The sequence below is a fragment of the Rosa rugosa genome, chromosome 4 (assembly GCF_958449725.1).
Source record: "Rosa rugosa chromosome 4, drRosRugo1.1, whole genome shotgun sequence".
Lineage (NCBI taxonomy): Eukaryota > Viridiplantae > Streptophyta > Magnoliopsida > Rosales > Rosaceae > Rosa > Rosa rugosa.
In genome coordinates this window covers 33,885,315-33,903,481 of record NC_084823.1, presented here as the reverse complement: position 1 = coordinate 33,903,481, position 18,167 = coordinate 33,885,315, and the positions used below count along the sequence as shown (strand labels likewise).

At 39.5% G+C, this 18,167-nt stretch overlaps 1 protein-coding gene across 6 annotated transcripts; it reads right to left on the bottom strand.

The window, feature by feature from the left end:
• Nucleotides 1-413: 413 nt before the first annotated feature.
• Nucleotides 414-5,220, bottom strand: LOC133743419 (disease resistance protein RPM1-like). Of its 6 annotated transcripts, XM_062171356.1 has the most exons (4): nucleotides 5,096-5,200; nucleotides 4,500-4,548; nucleotides 1,322-4,365; nucleotides 414-548 (listed from the first exon to the last, which is right to left on the bottom strand). In XM_062171356.1, the coding sequence occupies exon 3, from the start codon at nucleotides 4,222-4,224 to the stop codon at nucleotides 1,357-1,359; it is 2,868 nt and encodes a 955-aa protein (XP_062027340.1). In that variant the 5' UTR covers nucleotides 4,225-4,365; nucleotides 4,500-4,548; nucleotides 5,096-5,200; the 3' UTR covers nucleotides 414-548; nucleotides 1,322-1,356. The 6 variants fall into 6 exon arrangements, with proteins under 6 accessions (XP_062027340.1, XP_062027338.1, XP_062027341.1 ...); XM_062171354.1 differs by lacking the exon at nucleotides 414-548 and having other exon boundaries at nucleotides 1,017-4,365; XM_062171357.1 differs by lacking the exon at nucleotides 414-548 and having other exon boundaries at nucleotides 1,017-4,368; nucleotides 4,504-4,548; nucleotides 5,096-5,189.
• Between the last annotated feature and the right edge of the window lie 12,947 nt (nucleotides 5,221-18,167).

Sequence of the window (18,167 nt, the reverse complement as noted above, 5' to 3'; positions counted from 1 at the left end):
CACGATAAATATACGAAACGAACTTAACACTTCACGTAAAGCCGTGTCCAACTGTACTCCACATCAATAATTTCATTTCTTGTGTTTCAAAACAGATTCTTGTATTGTCTACTTATTGTCCTCTCCTTGACAAGGAGCAAGCCATTTTTACGGCATATATTGTTCAGGTTACCCTTTTTGGAAACATGAAAAATCAGTTCGGTATGTTGTAACTTTGGTCAGTAATCATCATCGGAATTCTATTGACGGCAATTGCTTATGGTTTACCAATTTGGCTAGATTGAATTATAATTTCACCCCTTCGAGTTTTAATATTTTGACAACCATCTGGGTGATAGTCTAAAAGAATGAATTATTACATTTTTAACGGGCCAGTGACATATCAAAAAAAAAAAAAAAAAAGTGGGGGGGGGGGGGGCTAGTGACAGAGCTGCTCTTCTTGACGATTCCAACTCCATCTCCTCAAGAGTTTCTCAGCACTCTAAACTGCTTGGGGAGCAATCTTCGGGATGAGGTTGTCGGCATCAAGAACAAAGGCTTTGAACAACCTAGCAGGAGGAATGACAGAGCTGAACTCAGTTTCATAAGTGAAAACACCCATGATGATGGTGATGATGATTATACAGCTTAACAAAGGATCACAGAAAGAATGCCACCCCTACTAGTTGATAAAAAGAAACAATCTAGTCCAAACGGTGTGCTCGTTACCCAAGATCCTAAGTAATCTCTGATAGAATGTTCTAAATCCATGTCCGCACTCATAGTCGATGATCCTTGATAGGACTACAAGAAGCTTACAACAAAAGGTGGGGAGAAATAAACAATACAAAAATTTAATCTGATACATCCAAGGGTTTTAGCTCTAGAATCTATGAGTCAACAATGTATATTGAGCCATTCAACACGCGTTATCCTGCTGATTATATCATTTTGCGCTGAAACCATTTTTGTACCGGGTGATGAACCTTCGAGGCTAGTTCATAATAATACAAGTCATAGATAAGCCATTATTCACATAGGAAAATAAAGACAACTTTAGCAGGGGAAGTACAGAATCGAAGAGCAATCATTTACATAAGGTACTAGCTAGTGGCATAGCCAACCATTTGCACAACCCATGATTAATTTGTACAAGATAGGTTAAAATGCTATACAGACCATCAGTATGACTATAAGACTAACGTTTACACAAACTAGTGCTGTACAAGAATGCCCCTGGCATTCTGGATCACCTTAAGTAAAGGCAATCTCTGATATATGCACTATGTACAAATTTACTAGTATTTACACAGTAAGTATATGAATATACAATATTACTTACCAAGGCAGCTGATTCCCAGCACAAGTTGTGCTGAATTACTTCCATGATTTCCATCTTGTTTGGAGTTCGTGGCTGAAGAGATTGCTGGGCAGGGGACAGTACTCTCCATCAGTCATGCTGTCTATGGAATACACCTCCCATCCCCCTTCTCTCCAGTATGTTGAATAAACTTCGGGGACATGCGAGACTCTCCAATTATCTTTTCCATCTGGACGGATTGTCTTCATCAAATCCACTGGCATATCAGAAAACTCAAGAAATTTCAACTTATGCAGATGCTCAATCCCTGATGGCACATTCTCCAGACGCTTACACCGTTGGATGCTTAGCTTTTCAAGACATTCCATTGCACCCATCTCCACGTCTATGCACCTAAGTTCATCGAATTTCTCCAGGCTTAAAATCTTCAGCTTTCTAAACCCATCAGCCTTGAAGCACAATCTGTCTCCAACAAATACTTGACATAATTCAAGTTGAACAAGATTGGGAATATGTCGTAGAGAGATGAGCGGATCATCCTTTAGCCTACTCCATTTCAGGGACAATCTCACTAGGCTTGGAAGAGAAGGAATCCAGTGGGGTAATGCGTCCAAATGTCCTCTCATGTAGAGCCGCTGGAGCAACGAAGGAGGAGAATAAAGGTGTTGAAGATCAATGGTCTCATCTTCTTTCACTGAAGCTATGGATAGTGCACGAAGATTACTCAGCTTTGCAATGGACGAACATAGAGCCTTTCCATCTGCTTTTCTCAATTTTAAAAGACCTAACCTCCGCAGTTGAGTTAGCTTCCCTAGCTCTCTTATAATTGTGCCACCATCTTGGTTCACCTCTATGAAACAGAGCTTTTGTAATGCTCGCAAGACACCTATTTTTGGGGTAACCTTAAATCCATTCTTTGAATTAAACTGTTCATAAGACACAAATTCATGCTGATATACCAGAAGATGGCGTAGGCGTTGAAGCTTGAGGATCTCATCAGGGAGTTCACTGACATAGGAATGCTTAAGATCTAGAGTTTCTAGATTCTGAAGCTTCCCAATGAATCTTGGAACAGTTTTCACCTTGGTTTCCCTCAAGCTCAGGTATTTCAAGAAGTACAAGTCCACAACTTCAACTGGAAATCTTTTTAAAGGTGCGCTATGCAAGTCTAACACATTTAGCAGCCTAAAACCGCTGGGGAATAATGCGGTGATGGAAGGCTTTCTACTGGCCCCAAACATGAATAACGAACGTAATTGGGAAACTGACCTGTTTGGCTGCACAGATTGTAGCCTGTGATGTATAGATAGGCGTCGAATTTTATCAGACCATTGCGCAGGCACACTTTTTTCTTTCACAATTGTGGTGAAGTTTTGATCTCTTGACTTGGAGATGATGATCTCCCGCAAAAGGTCATGGATCCGACATGTTTTGACCCTTCCATCAGGAGTAGTTGTGGCCACTTGCATTAGGCTTCTGTTCAAGAGTTCATGGAGATAGTCATCTGCTACTTCTTCCAGTGTTCTCCCCTCTTTAGCTTCAATGAATCCCTCTGCTACCCATAACCGGATTAGCCTCATGCGTTCAATCAGATGGCCCTCAGGGAAGATGCTCAGGTATAAGAAGCACGATTTGAGGAAGTAAGGCAAATCACTAAAACTGAGTGAAAGAACCTTTTTCAAATAGTTGAGCTTGTCATTACCCTCAATTTCTGCCCCAAGGCTGCGGCTAACCATATCCCACTCATCAATCCGTCTTGTATCTTTTGTAGCCAAAACACCACTGATTGCAACAATCGCAAGGGGAAGACCCTCACATTTTTTTAAGATGTCCTTACATATATCCTCCAAGTGAGGAGGGCATTTGTTATGCCGAAATGCCTTTCTGCAAAATAGTTCCCAAGACTCTGGAGGAGGCAAGGGCTTTAAGTCATAGGCCTTACCATCAGAGAGTACACGAGTGGTGGAGGCTACTTCTGAATTTCTTGTAGTGAGCATAATTCGGCTGCCACAACTGTTGTTAGGCAATGCGTTTTGAATAGCATGCCATTCACACAGGTGCCATACATCATCCAAAACAATTAGGTACCTCCTTTGCTGTAACAGCTCCTTGATTGTTGTCTTCAGCTGATCATTGTCCATGTTTGCGACTACTTGTGGAACTCGTCTCCTGATTGCTTTGAAGAGTTGTTGAGCCATGTCTTTGAGAATTTCTCCAGATTTGAAGGATCGATTGACAGTGATCCATGCACACACTTTGAAATGTTTTTTCACTTCTGGATCATCATAGACTTGCTTTGCCAAAGTGGACTTCCCCATCCCCCCCATTCCAGCCAATGAAACCACTTTCCGCCCAGGACTACTCTTAAACAGCCACCCCACCAGCTGTTTTTTAGGCTCATCAAGGCCCACAAGATCAGATACATCTAAAAGAAGGGCATCTCCCCGACGGTCTTGCCATGTATTTCCCACACTATCAGATCCTGGACCTTGTTCAGCTTTGATGAACTTGTGACGGAGTCTCTTATGAACCTCAGAAATGTTTTTGATTCTTGAGTTGATGGCTTTTAACTCGGAAGCAATTCGGTAACAAGCTTTTGCATTCTTGATACAGCATCCCAAAGTGCGTAGAGAACCAGAGATTCCATGGCCGTGATCATGTTTGTGGAGCAAAGTGAATTCATCTAGAATATCTTCAGCTTCATGAGCAACATCTCTGACTTGCTTGACCCAGACTTCGACTTCTTGATCAGTTTCTTGCAATGCATCTGCAGTCCTCAGGAAGGCTCTCATCCTTTCAAATTCTCCTCGAAGATAGACCCCTTCTTCTCTAACACCTCCGAATAGGACTCCCAACAAGTGGTCGTCATTTTCGAAAATGTCTGCAAGCTTTTCCAGCAGATAAATAACCGAACTCTCTGCCATTAGGTTTTGTGCTTACTATCTTGAAAAGCAGCCTCTGTCACTCTGAAGCTGCAGAGGGACATTGGCTGCTCCAAGTGACTTGGCTAGTTGTTCCAAGTTACGTTTCTCACTTCAATGGTGCAGGTTTATATACTAGTACTTCTGCTAATAAAAAATTCAGTAATCAAAAACTATATACCGTTAACATTAACCGTGAATCAGAATCAAATAAGCACAAATATACAAAATTCAAGGGAAAAGAACAAGTCAGATACAGGGAAATATCTTGGTATTACCTACATAATTTTCAGAAGTTCCAGTAAAGTTTAATCTCACAGTCACTTTCTGCATACCCAATTCAAACAATTCCAAAATTAAATCACTCTCGGTAGATTTTCCTGGTTAGCTACTATGAATAAGGATAAACTGGACAGCATATAACTTAGGTGGCAAAGTAATCCGATCGTCTTCATCTTATCAAAGAAGACATATATATATATATTACCAGAAATGACTTCCATTGTTACCAATTCATTGTATATTTATTGTCTTACATCACAAAACTTTTCCACAAGTAATTGAGAAGATTGACTGAAAGTAACATACTGTTCATTATATATGTACCAAAGCTTGTAACTTGCATCATCAGACACTAAATAAATAAAAAATGTCATCTGAAAGTCTGTAAAAGGAGGCAACCTCGTTGCTGGGTAAGAACTACCCAGAAATTGCCTACGCATTAGAATATCCAATACATTCTAATGTTCAATTTTGTTCAAGATATCCCTCAGAAAGAAGAAAAGGTCAACATGGAAATTAATCACAAGGCACAAAATTGATCATATCTTGAATACCCAAGTTTCGAATGACATGTTTAGGTTAGTAAAGTCACCTGAGAACGAGTTTTCTGATGATCAGTCCAGTATTGCGTGTTCAGGAAGACGATAGAGAGAAGAGTGTGGCTGGGGCGATGGAGACGCAACAAGACAGAAACGTTGGGAATGGTTTTGGCGTATATAAAGACTTTGTAAGAGAGGCAAGAGTCTCCATAATTTTTTTTTTTTTGAAAGGGCTGAGATATTGAGATTGTGAGAGATCAGTGAATATAACACGGTTGAAAATGAATATACAGTTTTAAATTAAAATAATTTTATTTTTTAAATTTAATACACGTGACTGAAATTTACTCGACTCTCACACTTCCTTAAAAGTTAAAACTATTGTTTAAGTGAGCATGACTAACATAATCTTTTGTGTTATATTTGTTTTTTCTAATGTTTTTTATGCTTCAAGGGAGAACAAATGTAAGGAGAAGATGACAATATCTATTAGCAAAGATATTACGTTGGGGCAAATGCCTCTTTACCCTAATAAAGGAGCCAGAGTTAGGTCTCTTGGGCCTAAATCCCTACTAAGGAAATACCATTAATTTACAAGTCTACTTCGAACTCCCCTAAAATGCGAATCATTCAAACAAAGAATAACTATGTATCTTCTAGAGAAAAAGATATCATCAAATAACACTCTGCACGCTTAAGCATGCAATTGTGGTAAAAACAAAATGTCACACCTAACAAACAAATATCAGTAACTTCTTATCCATAATCCGCTTGAAATACTTATAATATTGCATTATTCATAGAAAATGTCATGATTGTTAAGATGATCGTAATCACTTTTATTATTGGTAAGTGCAACTCGAACTAGTTTTTGACATTTCCATACTAGTGTTAATTTATATTTCAAAGAAAAAAAAATTATATATTCATACACACACACGTATAAATAATGTTTGTTTTTCTCATTCAATTTCTTTTCAGCATATATTTTTCCTTTTTCATTTGAACATACTGTATATTCCTTTCTATATTTATTTACAAATTAGACCAAACTTTTATATGGATTATTCCCTTTATATTTATTTACAAATTAGACCACACCTCTATATGGAATGGATGGATCTAGGAGTTTTCTGATCCCCTCATACAAAGTACCTAGCAGTCTAGTAGGTGAGGATTGTATGAGATGGACGTACCAAACCCTAATTCCAAACAAAGACTAAATCCATTCTACCAGACTGGAACCCTCTAATGCTATTATAAATATGTGCTATAGAATTGTCTAATTGTACAGATGTTTAGAAATTTGCAGTCATACTAAGTAGGCTTTTTGTTTCAAAGTGAGGAAATCATGAAGGTTTCTCTGGTCTCTGAAGAAGAAGAGGTAAATGGTGATGGTACTATAATTCCATACCTAGGCTTCAATAAAATTGAATCAATGATCTACCAGATGTGCATATATCAAGAAGAACTAAGGTATTATTTTGTTAAACCACTCGTAGCTGTATTCATTTTTACTTATGGATGAAATGTTTATTATTAGGTATCCATTTATGAAAATCTAATTATTCTTTTTTTTTTTCCCTCTAAGATTGTGAATTTCTTAGGCATTTGTTTTTTTACATGTGTTTGACATGAAATCTATCCTTCTACAAACCTTAGTATGTGTAATTTCAATACACATCCAAAGACAAAATGGATACTAGATCTCTGTCTATCTAATATTTTCATCTTTGTATTATGTTTTCTTTTTGCACATTAAGTATTTATCAACGTCTACATTAAACTTTTGTAATCTATTAACATCTCTTTTAATTTGGGTATTTAATAATTGCAGTGAGATCTTCATCCATCATTTTACCTCTTAATGTCCATATTATTCATTTTTTTATTCTCTTTTTGAATACTTTCATGCGAATATAGGCACAAAGGGAAAGTTGAGGAGGTTGAGTTACCTGAGAAAGTAGATATTCTTATCTCGGAGCCAATGGGTAAGCCTTTGCTTCTGCCAATGCTTTTAGGCTAGGGGTACTGTTTTTTTTTTGTTTCCTTTCTTTTGACCTTTATGTGTTTCTTTTTAACTGTCTATAAATTTGAAAGAAATGCCTATGAAATTGCTTTAACAATTTTACTCTACTCTTAGTACCAGTTTTGACAACTAAAGGAGCCTCTGAGGCACTATATATTGCTCAGAAGAAGGAAGCTGATCTTCATGTTGTGCTGACAGAGGAACACTTGCCTGACATGAACAAATATGAGCTCTTAGAAAAAATGACAGCAGTTTCCAATTAACCTGTGGTTAGTAAGTTCTCAGTCTCAAATACCACTACTATTATAATGCGGCTTTCATACCATATCAAATTAGATCATCCATTGCAAAACCAATTGAAAATACTTAAGAATATTCGTATCCAACACTTAATTTCCTCCATGGTATTATATTCTCAACAATTACTTTGCTTGCAGTTATGCCTGATGATGATGATATGAATGCCAAGTTACATTGTCTGTTTAAAGGGGCTGTATGTTATATTGTTAAGCCACTCACAATGGAAATCTCAAGAACCTATGGCAAATTGCATTCAAAAACAACAGAAATGTGGTGATAGACATTACTAAAGAGAAAAGTAATGCTTGTTGATACGGTAAAATTACCCTAGGGCCGAGTTTTCATTAGAAGGCCTAATTTGTTCAAGGGATTTCTATGTAGATTTGGAATTGAAGTCCTTGAGAGACTCAAATTTAGATATTGCTAGGTATACAAGTGTAACCTAATTTAAGAATGATAAGGAAGCTTACTTCTAGAAGAAGACGGAGATCTGACATCTCTATATAAAGACATCACGCTGACAAGAGAAGGGGGGACCGATGAATTATATTCTAAGCGATTTATTTTGCTCCATATTAAGAGTGTTTTGGGTGTAATGGGGATATGGGTTGTGAGCGATCAAACGTCTTGTAATCTCTTTGTATCTTCTTTATTCACGAGTGAAACCCTAAATACCAAAGTGGACATAACCCTGATTGGGTGAACCATTATAAATCTCTTGTATTCTTGTGTTCTTTTGTATTTTATTATGGAAATCCACACTCCCTTTGAATATTATGGAAATGCCCTCAGACTTATTGTGTTACTTTTTTTCTTTTTTCTTTTTTCTCTCTGTTCCTTCTCCAAACCTCCACATTTCTATGATAACATTCCGGCCTCCTCCGCTTTTCTACACCCCAAAGGCTCCATTTTGGACCAAGCCCAGGGCTCGGGGCTTCAAGTCCACGCCGATCGGCGATTGCAGCTTGGATTCCCTGCCGGGAAGCTTCGATTGGGCCAGCCACGATGCCTCTGACGCCACTACTTCTTCTTCTTCTGCCTGCGTTGGTGAGGAAAATGAAAAAGGGTTTTCAAAACCAAAAGGGGGCTATTTGTGCAATTGGATAAAGTCTAGGTTGATTAAGCCTGGAACCGATTGGGCTTTTGATTCTGGTAATGGTTCCTCGAGTCGATGGGGCCTCGAGTTTCTCTCTGTCGTGGTTCCGTTGATATTATTCCCAGCAAACTCAATGCAGACACAATAATAACTGAGATGAAGTTCTGGTACAGCATCAAACAAATTTTAGCATTAAAATCATAGCTGGAAATCACGAATTTGTTAACTAGTATCATGGTGCAGGAAGATATGCAATATGCAAGACCAGACAATAGGGACTGGTTTTGTATTTTGACCACCTTATTACTTCGCAGTGTTTTATCTCTGTCTTTGTCCAACTTTCCATCTTCCAAATTAACTTCATTATTTTCAAAAGGCTTCATTTAAAATCAAAACCTTTGAGCCCCCTTAAGCCAAAAGTTCAACAGCTTCACCAAGACCCAAAAGAGTTGGAATTAGAGAGAACCCATCAAGCTTCAGAGCAATGTGGTGAGAAAGGTGAAGAAGAATAAAAAAGGATTTGAATTGGAAGCGTGAGAAATAGAAAGACGAAGTCTTTAAAAAGAAAGATCAGTTGGGAAGGCCAGAAGATTTAAATCTTTTTTCTCTCAGTCGTGGTTTTGGAGAAGAAAGAGATAAAAAAGAAAAAAGAAATAAAACAATAAATATGAGGGTATTTCAGGAAGTAAGAAGAGAGTTGAGAAAAAATATTATTAAAATATTCAAAGGGAGTGTGGATTTCAATTCTTGGAGTGTGAATTCATTTCCCTTTATTATCAATGATAATCCTACACACTAGACCTAAATTAGGGTTGAGAGCACCACCAGTTTAGTCATGCAGAGTTGACATGGAGGATTGCCGGCTTCAATTTTAACGAGGTCATCTTAATTGTTGATACCAATTTTAGGCATCAACAATGCTCATGTTTTTTTTTTTTTTTTTTTTTTTTTTTTTTTTTTTTTTGAGAATGCAACAATGCTCATGTTGAATCACAAGAAAAGATACCAAATTCAAAAAGAGAGGTTAGAAGGAATGAACAATTACGAGTAGAAATATAGCAATGGTTCAATGGCCTTCACGAAGCGAAGGGTAATATGGACTGGTAATATGCTTATTTGTGCTTTTTGCAATGTTTTTGGGTTTGCGTAAATTCAGAGACATTTGCTGGCATAATTTTGCAAGCCTGCTTTTCCCATAATTTACTGAACTCACATTTTGGTGTTACATCGTCCAAGTTTCTTTTTTCTATTTTTTTTTTTAACTACAAAGTAAGAGAAATTTTATATAAATTGTACACAACAAGTGGTAAGATAGTCTCATAAACATTTCCAATAAAGAGATGGTGCGAGGGCCTCCGAACCTTGCGGAGCGACCTGGTAAGACGAAACCTAGGTTTCGGTATGGCGGCGGGGAGTCTCGTGCTCTCCTGACCAAGAAGAGGCGAGATTCAAGCGACGTAGGCTGGGAGCGTCCATGGCTTCTCAGGCAGCGGCGTTGGGATCTCGACAAAGGTTCTCCTAGGCCCCGGTTGAGGCGACTCTCGACTGAGGGTGTTTTGTTAGTTGTGGAGTGGTGGATCGTGTCAGAGAGGCATGGGTGTCGGGGCCTGTCGTCTTCGAGACGATCAGCCTCTACATCGTGGAGGCGTCGGGTGGCTGAGGTCAGATGAGGCGCTGGCTGTGGTGGCGTCTGGCCTGGACGAAGACGACTCGGGCTGTGATGCAGGCTTGCAGATGGCGGCGACAGGAGGCCTGGGACTGGTTTCTGTACCGCAGCCGGTGGCTGGGTCAGTTCTGATGGCGGGAACAGGTCTGATGCTGGAGACGAGTGCGACAGCGGCCTGCGGGTCAGAAGAGCCTCCGGAAAAATCGGCGGGAAACCCTAGTTTTGAACTATGGTTGACCGCTGGTTTGACTAAGCTGGTTATAGCTTCTGGGCCTGCTGGGTTCGGGGCTGCTTTCAGTGGGCCGTTCATGGTGATTTCTGGGCCTGATTGGGGAGGGCTCAAATTTGGAAACAAGCTGCAGTACCTCAAGAATAGCCCAAGGAGCAACCTGTTTCCGAGGTTGTTGGCTACTGAGGAAACTGAAGATGGTGCAAGTTCCAACCCTAAGGGGGTGGGACTAGCACTATCTTAAGTTTCTCTCGGCTTTTAGACATTCTGGACTCAAGCCTTTTGCAGTAGGGGTAATTTCTATAGGCTTTTCTAAGACGTGTGTAGTTGATATTTGTACCACAATTGCGTGATTGGCAGATTAGACTAGATGAATATTTCTTCCTTAGAGAGCGAGACTACTCTTGCTTAGTTTAGGCTTGCTGTTCAGCGAGCGTCCCTTAGATCTTAATGAGTTTAGAGTGGCTTAGATAGGTTATCCGGTTTGTCCCGGACTTTCTTATGTAAGTTCTGTTAGACTCTGGCCTGTTTTTCATGGCTTTGATATCTAATTAAATCAAATCCTTTCAAAAAAAAAAAAAAAAAAAAGAGAAATTTTATATAGACATCCCTTTCTACTAAATACACATCCCATGTTTTAAGAAAATTTTATATTCCTATTTCAACCCGCAACCCCTTTCTAAATGGAGATTAAAAAAAAAACCACGCCTAATCGATTTGACTGCAAGAGGAGGAGGTATATGATGACAATGAAGGCAGAGAGAGAGAGAGAGAGAGATGCCCTGCAGTAAGTAGAGAGAAAAGAAGGAGGGGATTGATTAGAAATCCAAATAAAAATTGAAAATCCATCACAAATACAACAACCAGATTTTCAAATGAAAGTTGAAGATCAAAATTAAATAAGATATTGAGAATGATCAGAGGAATGAATTAGAAATTTAAAATAGCGTTTTTGGAATCAGCTACCATAGATGAGAGAGTATATTAATTAAATGCCAAATTCTAAATCAAAATCCCCTAAGAAGACAAAGAAAATAGAGTGATTAAAGTTGTGATTTCAATATGGGGGAGATCAAAATAAGAAGTTGGCCCTCAAATATTTTCAGAACATAGCAGTGATGATGAATAAACTTCAATTGAGAAGAGAGAGACCCTGCAGCTATTCTGTAGGGTAATAAGACCCTACAGCTATTTTGTAGGGCTAGTCGGGCTAATTGCATGTGTGTGCACTCTAAGTGTCTTGTCTGGTCTAGTGAGGCGATGATCTTATGATTAAATGATCACAACCTCATAGTGGCAGGATGAAACTCAGTGTCGTCGGGTTTCATCTCCAACGGCAACATAGTAGGAAAGCTGTGATTTTGGTAATCATGCTTCATTGTAATCAAGTTATATTTCCGGTATGTCACCGCTATGTCAAAGCAAATGGAGTAGCCAGTCGTGTATACTTTGCTAATTGGTGCTTGTTTGAATACATGTATTTGGTAGAGGCGGAGAAACTGAGCTAAACAAGGAAGGAGGGGCGGCAGACTAACCAAACGAAATCCAAATGAGCTAAAACTTTCCAGATTCATTCAATACATCCCAAGGATCATTTCTTATGAATAGTGTAAGAGCTAGTTTGGATTGGAAAACCTTCAAACAATCAGTCCAGTTTTCTGAAAGAAAAAACTGGAAAACCGGACCTGCAAGGAGTCCAACAGCGTTTCCGGCCCAACCACATGGAAGTAAGCTCTGAAATTTTACCAGAACGATCTACACTCATGGTGGATCATTTGATATGAAGAAGTCGAAGGCCCATTCTGAATTCTTGGTCGAGGTATAATTGAAGGAATAAAGGAGCAGAAAGTGACTCAAAACCACTCCAAAACTCATCATTTTTATCTCCATTTAGTGCTCCATTCCATTATGATTTGTTTAAGGCCAACCGCTCTGGCATGGTAGCCTATATATAGAGGCTACAATGAAACAACACAACAGACAATTCTCATCAACTAATCTCTACGATTACTCAAGTCTCTCCGGATAACCCCTATCTTTCTCTTACCGGTGATCACACTCCAGTCCTAGTCTTCTCAGGAGCCGACTGTCAGTACCACCAAACCCTCTGTCAAAGTACTTCGGTCCTAGTCTCCTCGGGAGCCGACTGTAGTACTGCGACCACAACGGTTACGGAACCAGCCAAGCAAGGGTAACGCCCTCGCAAACCAGCTAAGCTAAAGTCACGCTTTGGCAAGTTCTCTCTACTTCCCAGTGATTTCACTCTGCTCAACCTACAACGTTGAGTATCGACTTGGTGATACAAGACAAAGTCCTCCAGCACGAGGCACAGAAGAATCCCGCGACGAGGTTGGTGCTCTCCTCGTCCACAATCGCTCTAAAGAAGTCAGGTCAAAGGACACCCCCGACGACCGCACCTGAACGGTGCTGGCACGCCCACGCAAGAAAAGAGACTGTTGACCAGCTGCAACAAAACTGGAGCCAAACACTTAGGTCTATTAGAGGTACTTACTCCATCTAGGATATTGTCACAAGTTTGTGAAAATTTATTTGTTAATGGGTAATTTTTATTTTGTTATATATACATAGTGTAAACTGTAAAACAAATGCGGTAATTTTTGTTGTCAACATTAGGGATAGCAAAAATCCCTAGCGGGGCGGAATTTCATTGGATACCCGCCCCTAATGGGGGGAGAATTCGGGGACAAATGGGGAATGAGGATGGGGATCCCCAATCCCTGCTATCTAAGATTGGGGATGGTATTGTGATCCCCATCCCCAAACCCGCCCCAATAATATATATACATATATATATTTCATTTATAGAGGCCGGTTCTGAAGCGGACGTCCGCACTTCGCTAAAGTGCGGATGTCGATGCAGCAGGCGGGTTCCAGGTGGCGGCGGCGGCGCAGGGCTGGCCGGAGGGAGGCCGGAGGCGTCCCAGACCTCTTCTGGGCGGCGTTCGAGGTCGGAGGAGGTCGGGCTTGCCGGTTTCTGGGCAGCCACCTCACCTGCAGTTGCAGGTTCTGTGCAGCACAGCAAAACCGTCGCCGGTGACTCCACCGGACCGCAGACCCCTCCGCACGACCCCCAGTGTCCCTCCGGCAAGCCACGCCGCGCCGTCGCCGCTCGATCGAGGCCGGAAGAGCGACGTCCGCACTTTTTCTGGGTTGCGGACGTCCTCTTCAAAACATTTTCGTTCATTTATATACATTTATACTTTACTTTAATGGTGTTTTGACTTTTGCACTCACTGAATTATGATTTATGAATTTAATCATGTTTTAATTTAATTTGTTGTAGATTTTGATTTTAAAAAAGGCAATATGAGAAAAAAAAATTTATTTATTAAATTCTTATTGGGTATTTGGGGCAGGTTTGGAGGCTTAGTCCCCATTGCGGATGGGGACAGGGGGATCCCCAATATATTTTTATTGGGGATTGGGGCGGGAATGACCCCATGGGGATGGTATTGTGATCCCCATCTCCAACCCGTCCCATTGCCATCCTTAGTCAACATAGTAATTTTGGTTCAATTAAATTGTATTTTAGTATAATAAGATGTAAAACGAATCTATGATAAATATCACAGAGCCATAGACAACTCCAAAAATATAGGAATACAATTGCGGGCTCTTTCTGTTTTTCGTTATAACTTCTACACCAGTTCAGAGACTGGAATTCTGGCAAATATGTACATCTCAAAAACTTGGTAGAAGTGCCTATGAATTATGAAATTCTCTATTCTAAAGTTGCAACTCCCTTATGAACAGTGTATTTCCGTTGCTGCCCTTGCCACCTGCCGCGACATTCACCGTCTTACCCTAACCTGTGCTTTTGTTGTCTTCGCACCGTTTTGACCCTGCACCGCTTTGACCTCTCACAGCTTTGTTAGTTCTATCTTGGTTTTTTAATCGAGAGAGAGAGAGAGAGAGAGAGAGAGAGAGAGAGAGAGAGAGAGAGAGAGAACGAAGAGAGCAGAGTGATCTGGGTAGAAGAGAAAGAAGAGATTTCGAATCACAAACAAATCTTCTCCATAACTCTTTCTCCTCCACTGTCAGTCAAGTCGACATCAGCGCATCATTGTCGATTTCGAGCAAACTCATCCTCGCCGGTAATTTCTATAGCATGCAACCATCATTAAGGAGATGTTGCCTCCGAATGTACGCGTCGCAAGAGATGCTCAAGATCTTCTCATCGAGTGCTGTGTAGGTGACAATAGATGAACATGTAGTTTGGTTTATGTTCTGCTATTGACAAATGCATTCATAGACGAGATATACGCACTCACTGGTAATCTGGATATTGTGGATTTGTGAGTAGTTCAAAGCCTTATCTATAGAATCAGGTTCTAAAAATCGGCTTGGGCGGCACCTAGGAGCTAGTCGCCGGCGTACTGTTCAGATTTTGGCCTGGGCGAAGGTATTAGGCGCTGGCCTATTAGGCGCCCGCCTAGGCGAGCTAGGCGGCCTGAGCGGAGGATGGGCGGAGAAGGCTTTGCGTTAGGCGCTTGAATTTTTTTTTTTTTTTTATCCTCATTCGTCAAATCAACAATTGTCTTCTCTCATTCTCTTAGTTTGTCGACAACCCAGAACTAAAAAATCCATATTCTAAGCACACAATTTACAATTCAAAATCAGAATCATCTATTTGGGTGCAGAGAAAACATGGGATTCCGCTCTTTGGTTTAAGAAAAGCAAAAGCTTCAATCTTTACTATAATCCCCAATTTTCTTGACCACATAACTTTGCTTTTATGATTCCCTCAAAATCAGAAACAGAACTTTGCTTTTCTTGACTAGATTGTGATTGCTACTTTATTGCCTATAAAATTTAGAAAAAAGTATATATAAACCCGCAATATCGCGCGGGCGAGCTACCTAAGAGCAAGTTCACCCGTTGGGTCACCGGGTCACCCACTATTCACTGTTTTTTAGTGTTGTTTTCACATTCTGGGTCACGAGTACAGTGTATTTCGTGCCCGTGAGTGCCCTGGGTCACGGGCACAGTGTATTTCGTGACTCAGAGAATGAAAATATACACTAAAAAGCAGTGAATAATAAGTGACCCGGTGACCTAACGAGTGAACTTGTTCTAATTGGTCTGAAACATGCTTCTTTATCAAAAAGGTTGAAAAAGGAAGCAGGTGGAAAGTAGGGAAAGTAGATCATTTAGAACACGACAGTGATATATGAGTGATATATTACTAAAAAACATCCTGAAAAATTCAAACAATACAATCCTGCAGCACACAATCAATTGACAACATAGACATACACGAGTGACCAACCAATTACACTATCTGGAAAATGTACATAACTAGTAAACACTAGGCCAAAAAACAAAACAGACGACGGACATTTTTCGTTGTGGGATATGGACAACTCCCGTTGTGTATCGGCGCGTTGTGTGATGAAAAATAACACAACGGTGCTGCACCGTTGTCTGATATAACAATAGTCGACATATTTTTGTTATCAGCGTTGTGCCTTCCCTTGCCAGATGCTAGGCAGAGCTGCCGCGCAGTCATGCTGAGCATGGCAGGTGCATGCGTCAGACAACAAAACTTGTTTCAAGCTGTTGTTGGAAAGCATTTTCAGACAACGTTTTTTTTATTTTCACTGTCTTCTGATTTATCATCACACTTCAGTTGTAGACTATGGTTGTTGTGTAGCTTAGTTGTGGACAACGTAGTTCTTTTTTTACAGTTGTGTGAGTGTAAATGAGAAGACACATTTTTGATAAAACCATTGTGTGATATATAAGAATGCATTGTGTGAGTACCCAAATTTTGTGTAGAGACAACGTAACATTGACATTATATAAAATCTGTTGTATGACAATTTTCATTGCCTGCATTTTGTGCATTACTAATGGTGCTCCATTTTGACCTGATGAGCAGTGATCAATTGTAAAAAAAATCATATTGCAAACTATCAAATGAATAATCCAACCCATATTATAAACCTCAAATATTAAAATGGAGTATTTACCAATCATCCAAGCCAAAATGAAAAGAAGAAAAACATTCAAATGCATATCAAAAGCTAATACAAATACATAATATTTGTTTCAAAACATGCCACATGGTGCATGAATATTGTACCAACAGAGAAGCACACAAAAAAGATGGCCTTCAGCAACAACCTAAGTCACGGAAAATGTTTTCCTTCAGCTCCTACACATACGCCTTGACCACAAACTTTGCCCACTCATTTCGCATCTGATCAATGTCTGCTTGGGTATATATATTGGCTGCTACCTCTCCTCTCCCACTGAAACCAATTTATTATATCAAAGTGAGGCATGGACATACATAACTATTATGTCCACAATCTTGATAGAAACCAAGTAAACTGACTACATTTATAGCTAAAATAGAAGAAACATTGCAAGGTAACATTAACAAGCCTCATACACTAAGAGAAGCAAAGCTATAATATATGTGCCTTCGCATCCCAGCACTTACTTTATTTATCAAAGCTAAGAGTATGATTTGATCAAACAAACAAACAATTAGCATAACATGAAATCAGTAGATATAAACAACCTGATATTTTGACAAATAATAGCTCTCAATAGCATGTGGCTACAATTCCAGGCCAGTCAGTTTTGAAAGAGAGACCTGCAACTCAAAATCATCAGCCAAAATCACCCTAGAGAAGATTAAATGTATATGAGGACAACAATATAGAAATCAGATAAATATCAGTAAATAGATACGGGGTTTTCAGAGCAGAGAGTCCTGCTTGCAGATAAATATTCAACAGAGGCTCAAACGTTATGCCATACAACTTGCAGAATTCCTGTTTGAATTGGTCAACCGGGTAATCCCATTGTTTTGGTTCAAATAAAACCTGGATAGCATAACCAACCAATGAGAAAATCAATCACATATCTGAGGAGATAAATGACTAAAACAATCAGAGATAACATAGTCCCAAAAGTACTTCGTTTACTACTTTCGCATTCGAGTTATATCTTTAAATCTGCAAGTCCATTCCAATAAAACAAATTAATACAACTAATTCCAGACTAGTAAAGACTGATAATGCTTTCCACCATATCAGAAAAGAAGAAGAAAAATGCATTAAAGTAGTCCAACAAGAAAAGGAGCTTCCTGAACTAGAAAAAATAATCACCTTGTATGTACCACATTCCGTAGTACTCTTATAAGCTACTGTTATGAAGACTCGCTGCAATTCTTTCATATAGGTAGAATCACCATGGTGCAAGGTATTTCTGGGCATATGTGATAGCTCGCAAGTTATTTTCAGCTCGTACCAATTCTATAAACTCTTGAGGTCTTAGCTGAAACTCTAATTTGCTCCGCCATCAATAAAAGATGCAGTATTAGACAAATAGCTAAATTTTACCACAATACAATTAGGATAAGTTTCGAAGTAGTAACTAGTCCCTATGTGTCTCCTTTAATAAAAGCAGTTCAAACCAATTACTCACATAAATGGAGTCCATGTACAGCCAAGAGAATAGATATGCCATTTTAACTGGCTTAAATGTATACAATAGCAATTATCTAACTAGCAGAAGTAAACCACCCATTGCCCCCTCAGAAAAGGAAAGACATCGTTATTTTCTTTGCACCACAACCAAATATAACTTCACAAGCAATTATCAGAAATCAGATAGAGTCAACATACTGTCAAAGCAGTTCAGCTATCACTATGGTGGACCTTTGACAACCATATCAACCATATAGGACAAGAATGATTAAGCATCCATGAAAGAAGTCATTTTTCCATTTACTTTGATCTCATGTTATGTAGTCCAAGTAAGTAGGACAC

Excerpts from the sequence above, each read along its gene's own strand:
- LOC133743419 (XM_062171355.1), bottom strand. The coding sequence starts at position 4,224 with ATGGCAGAGAGTTCGGTTATTTATCTGCTGGAAAAGCTTGCAGACATT.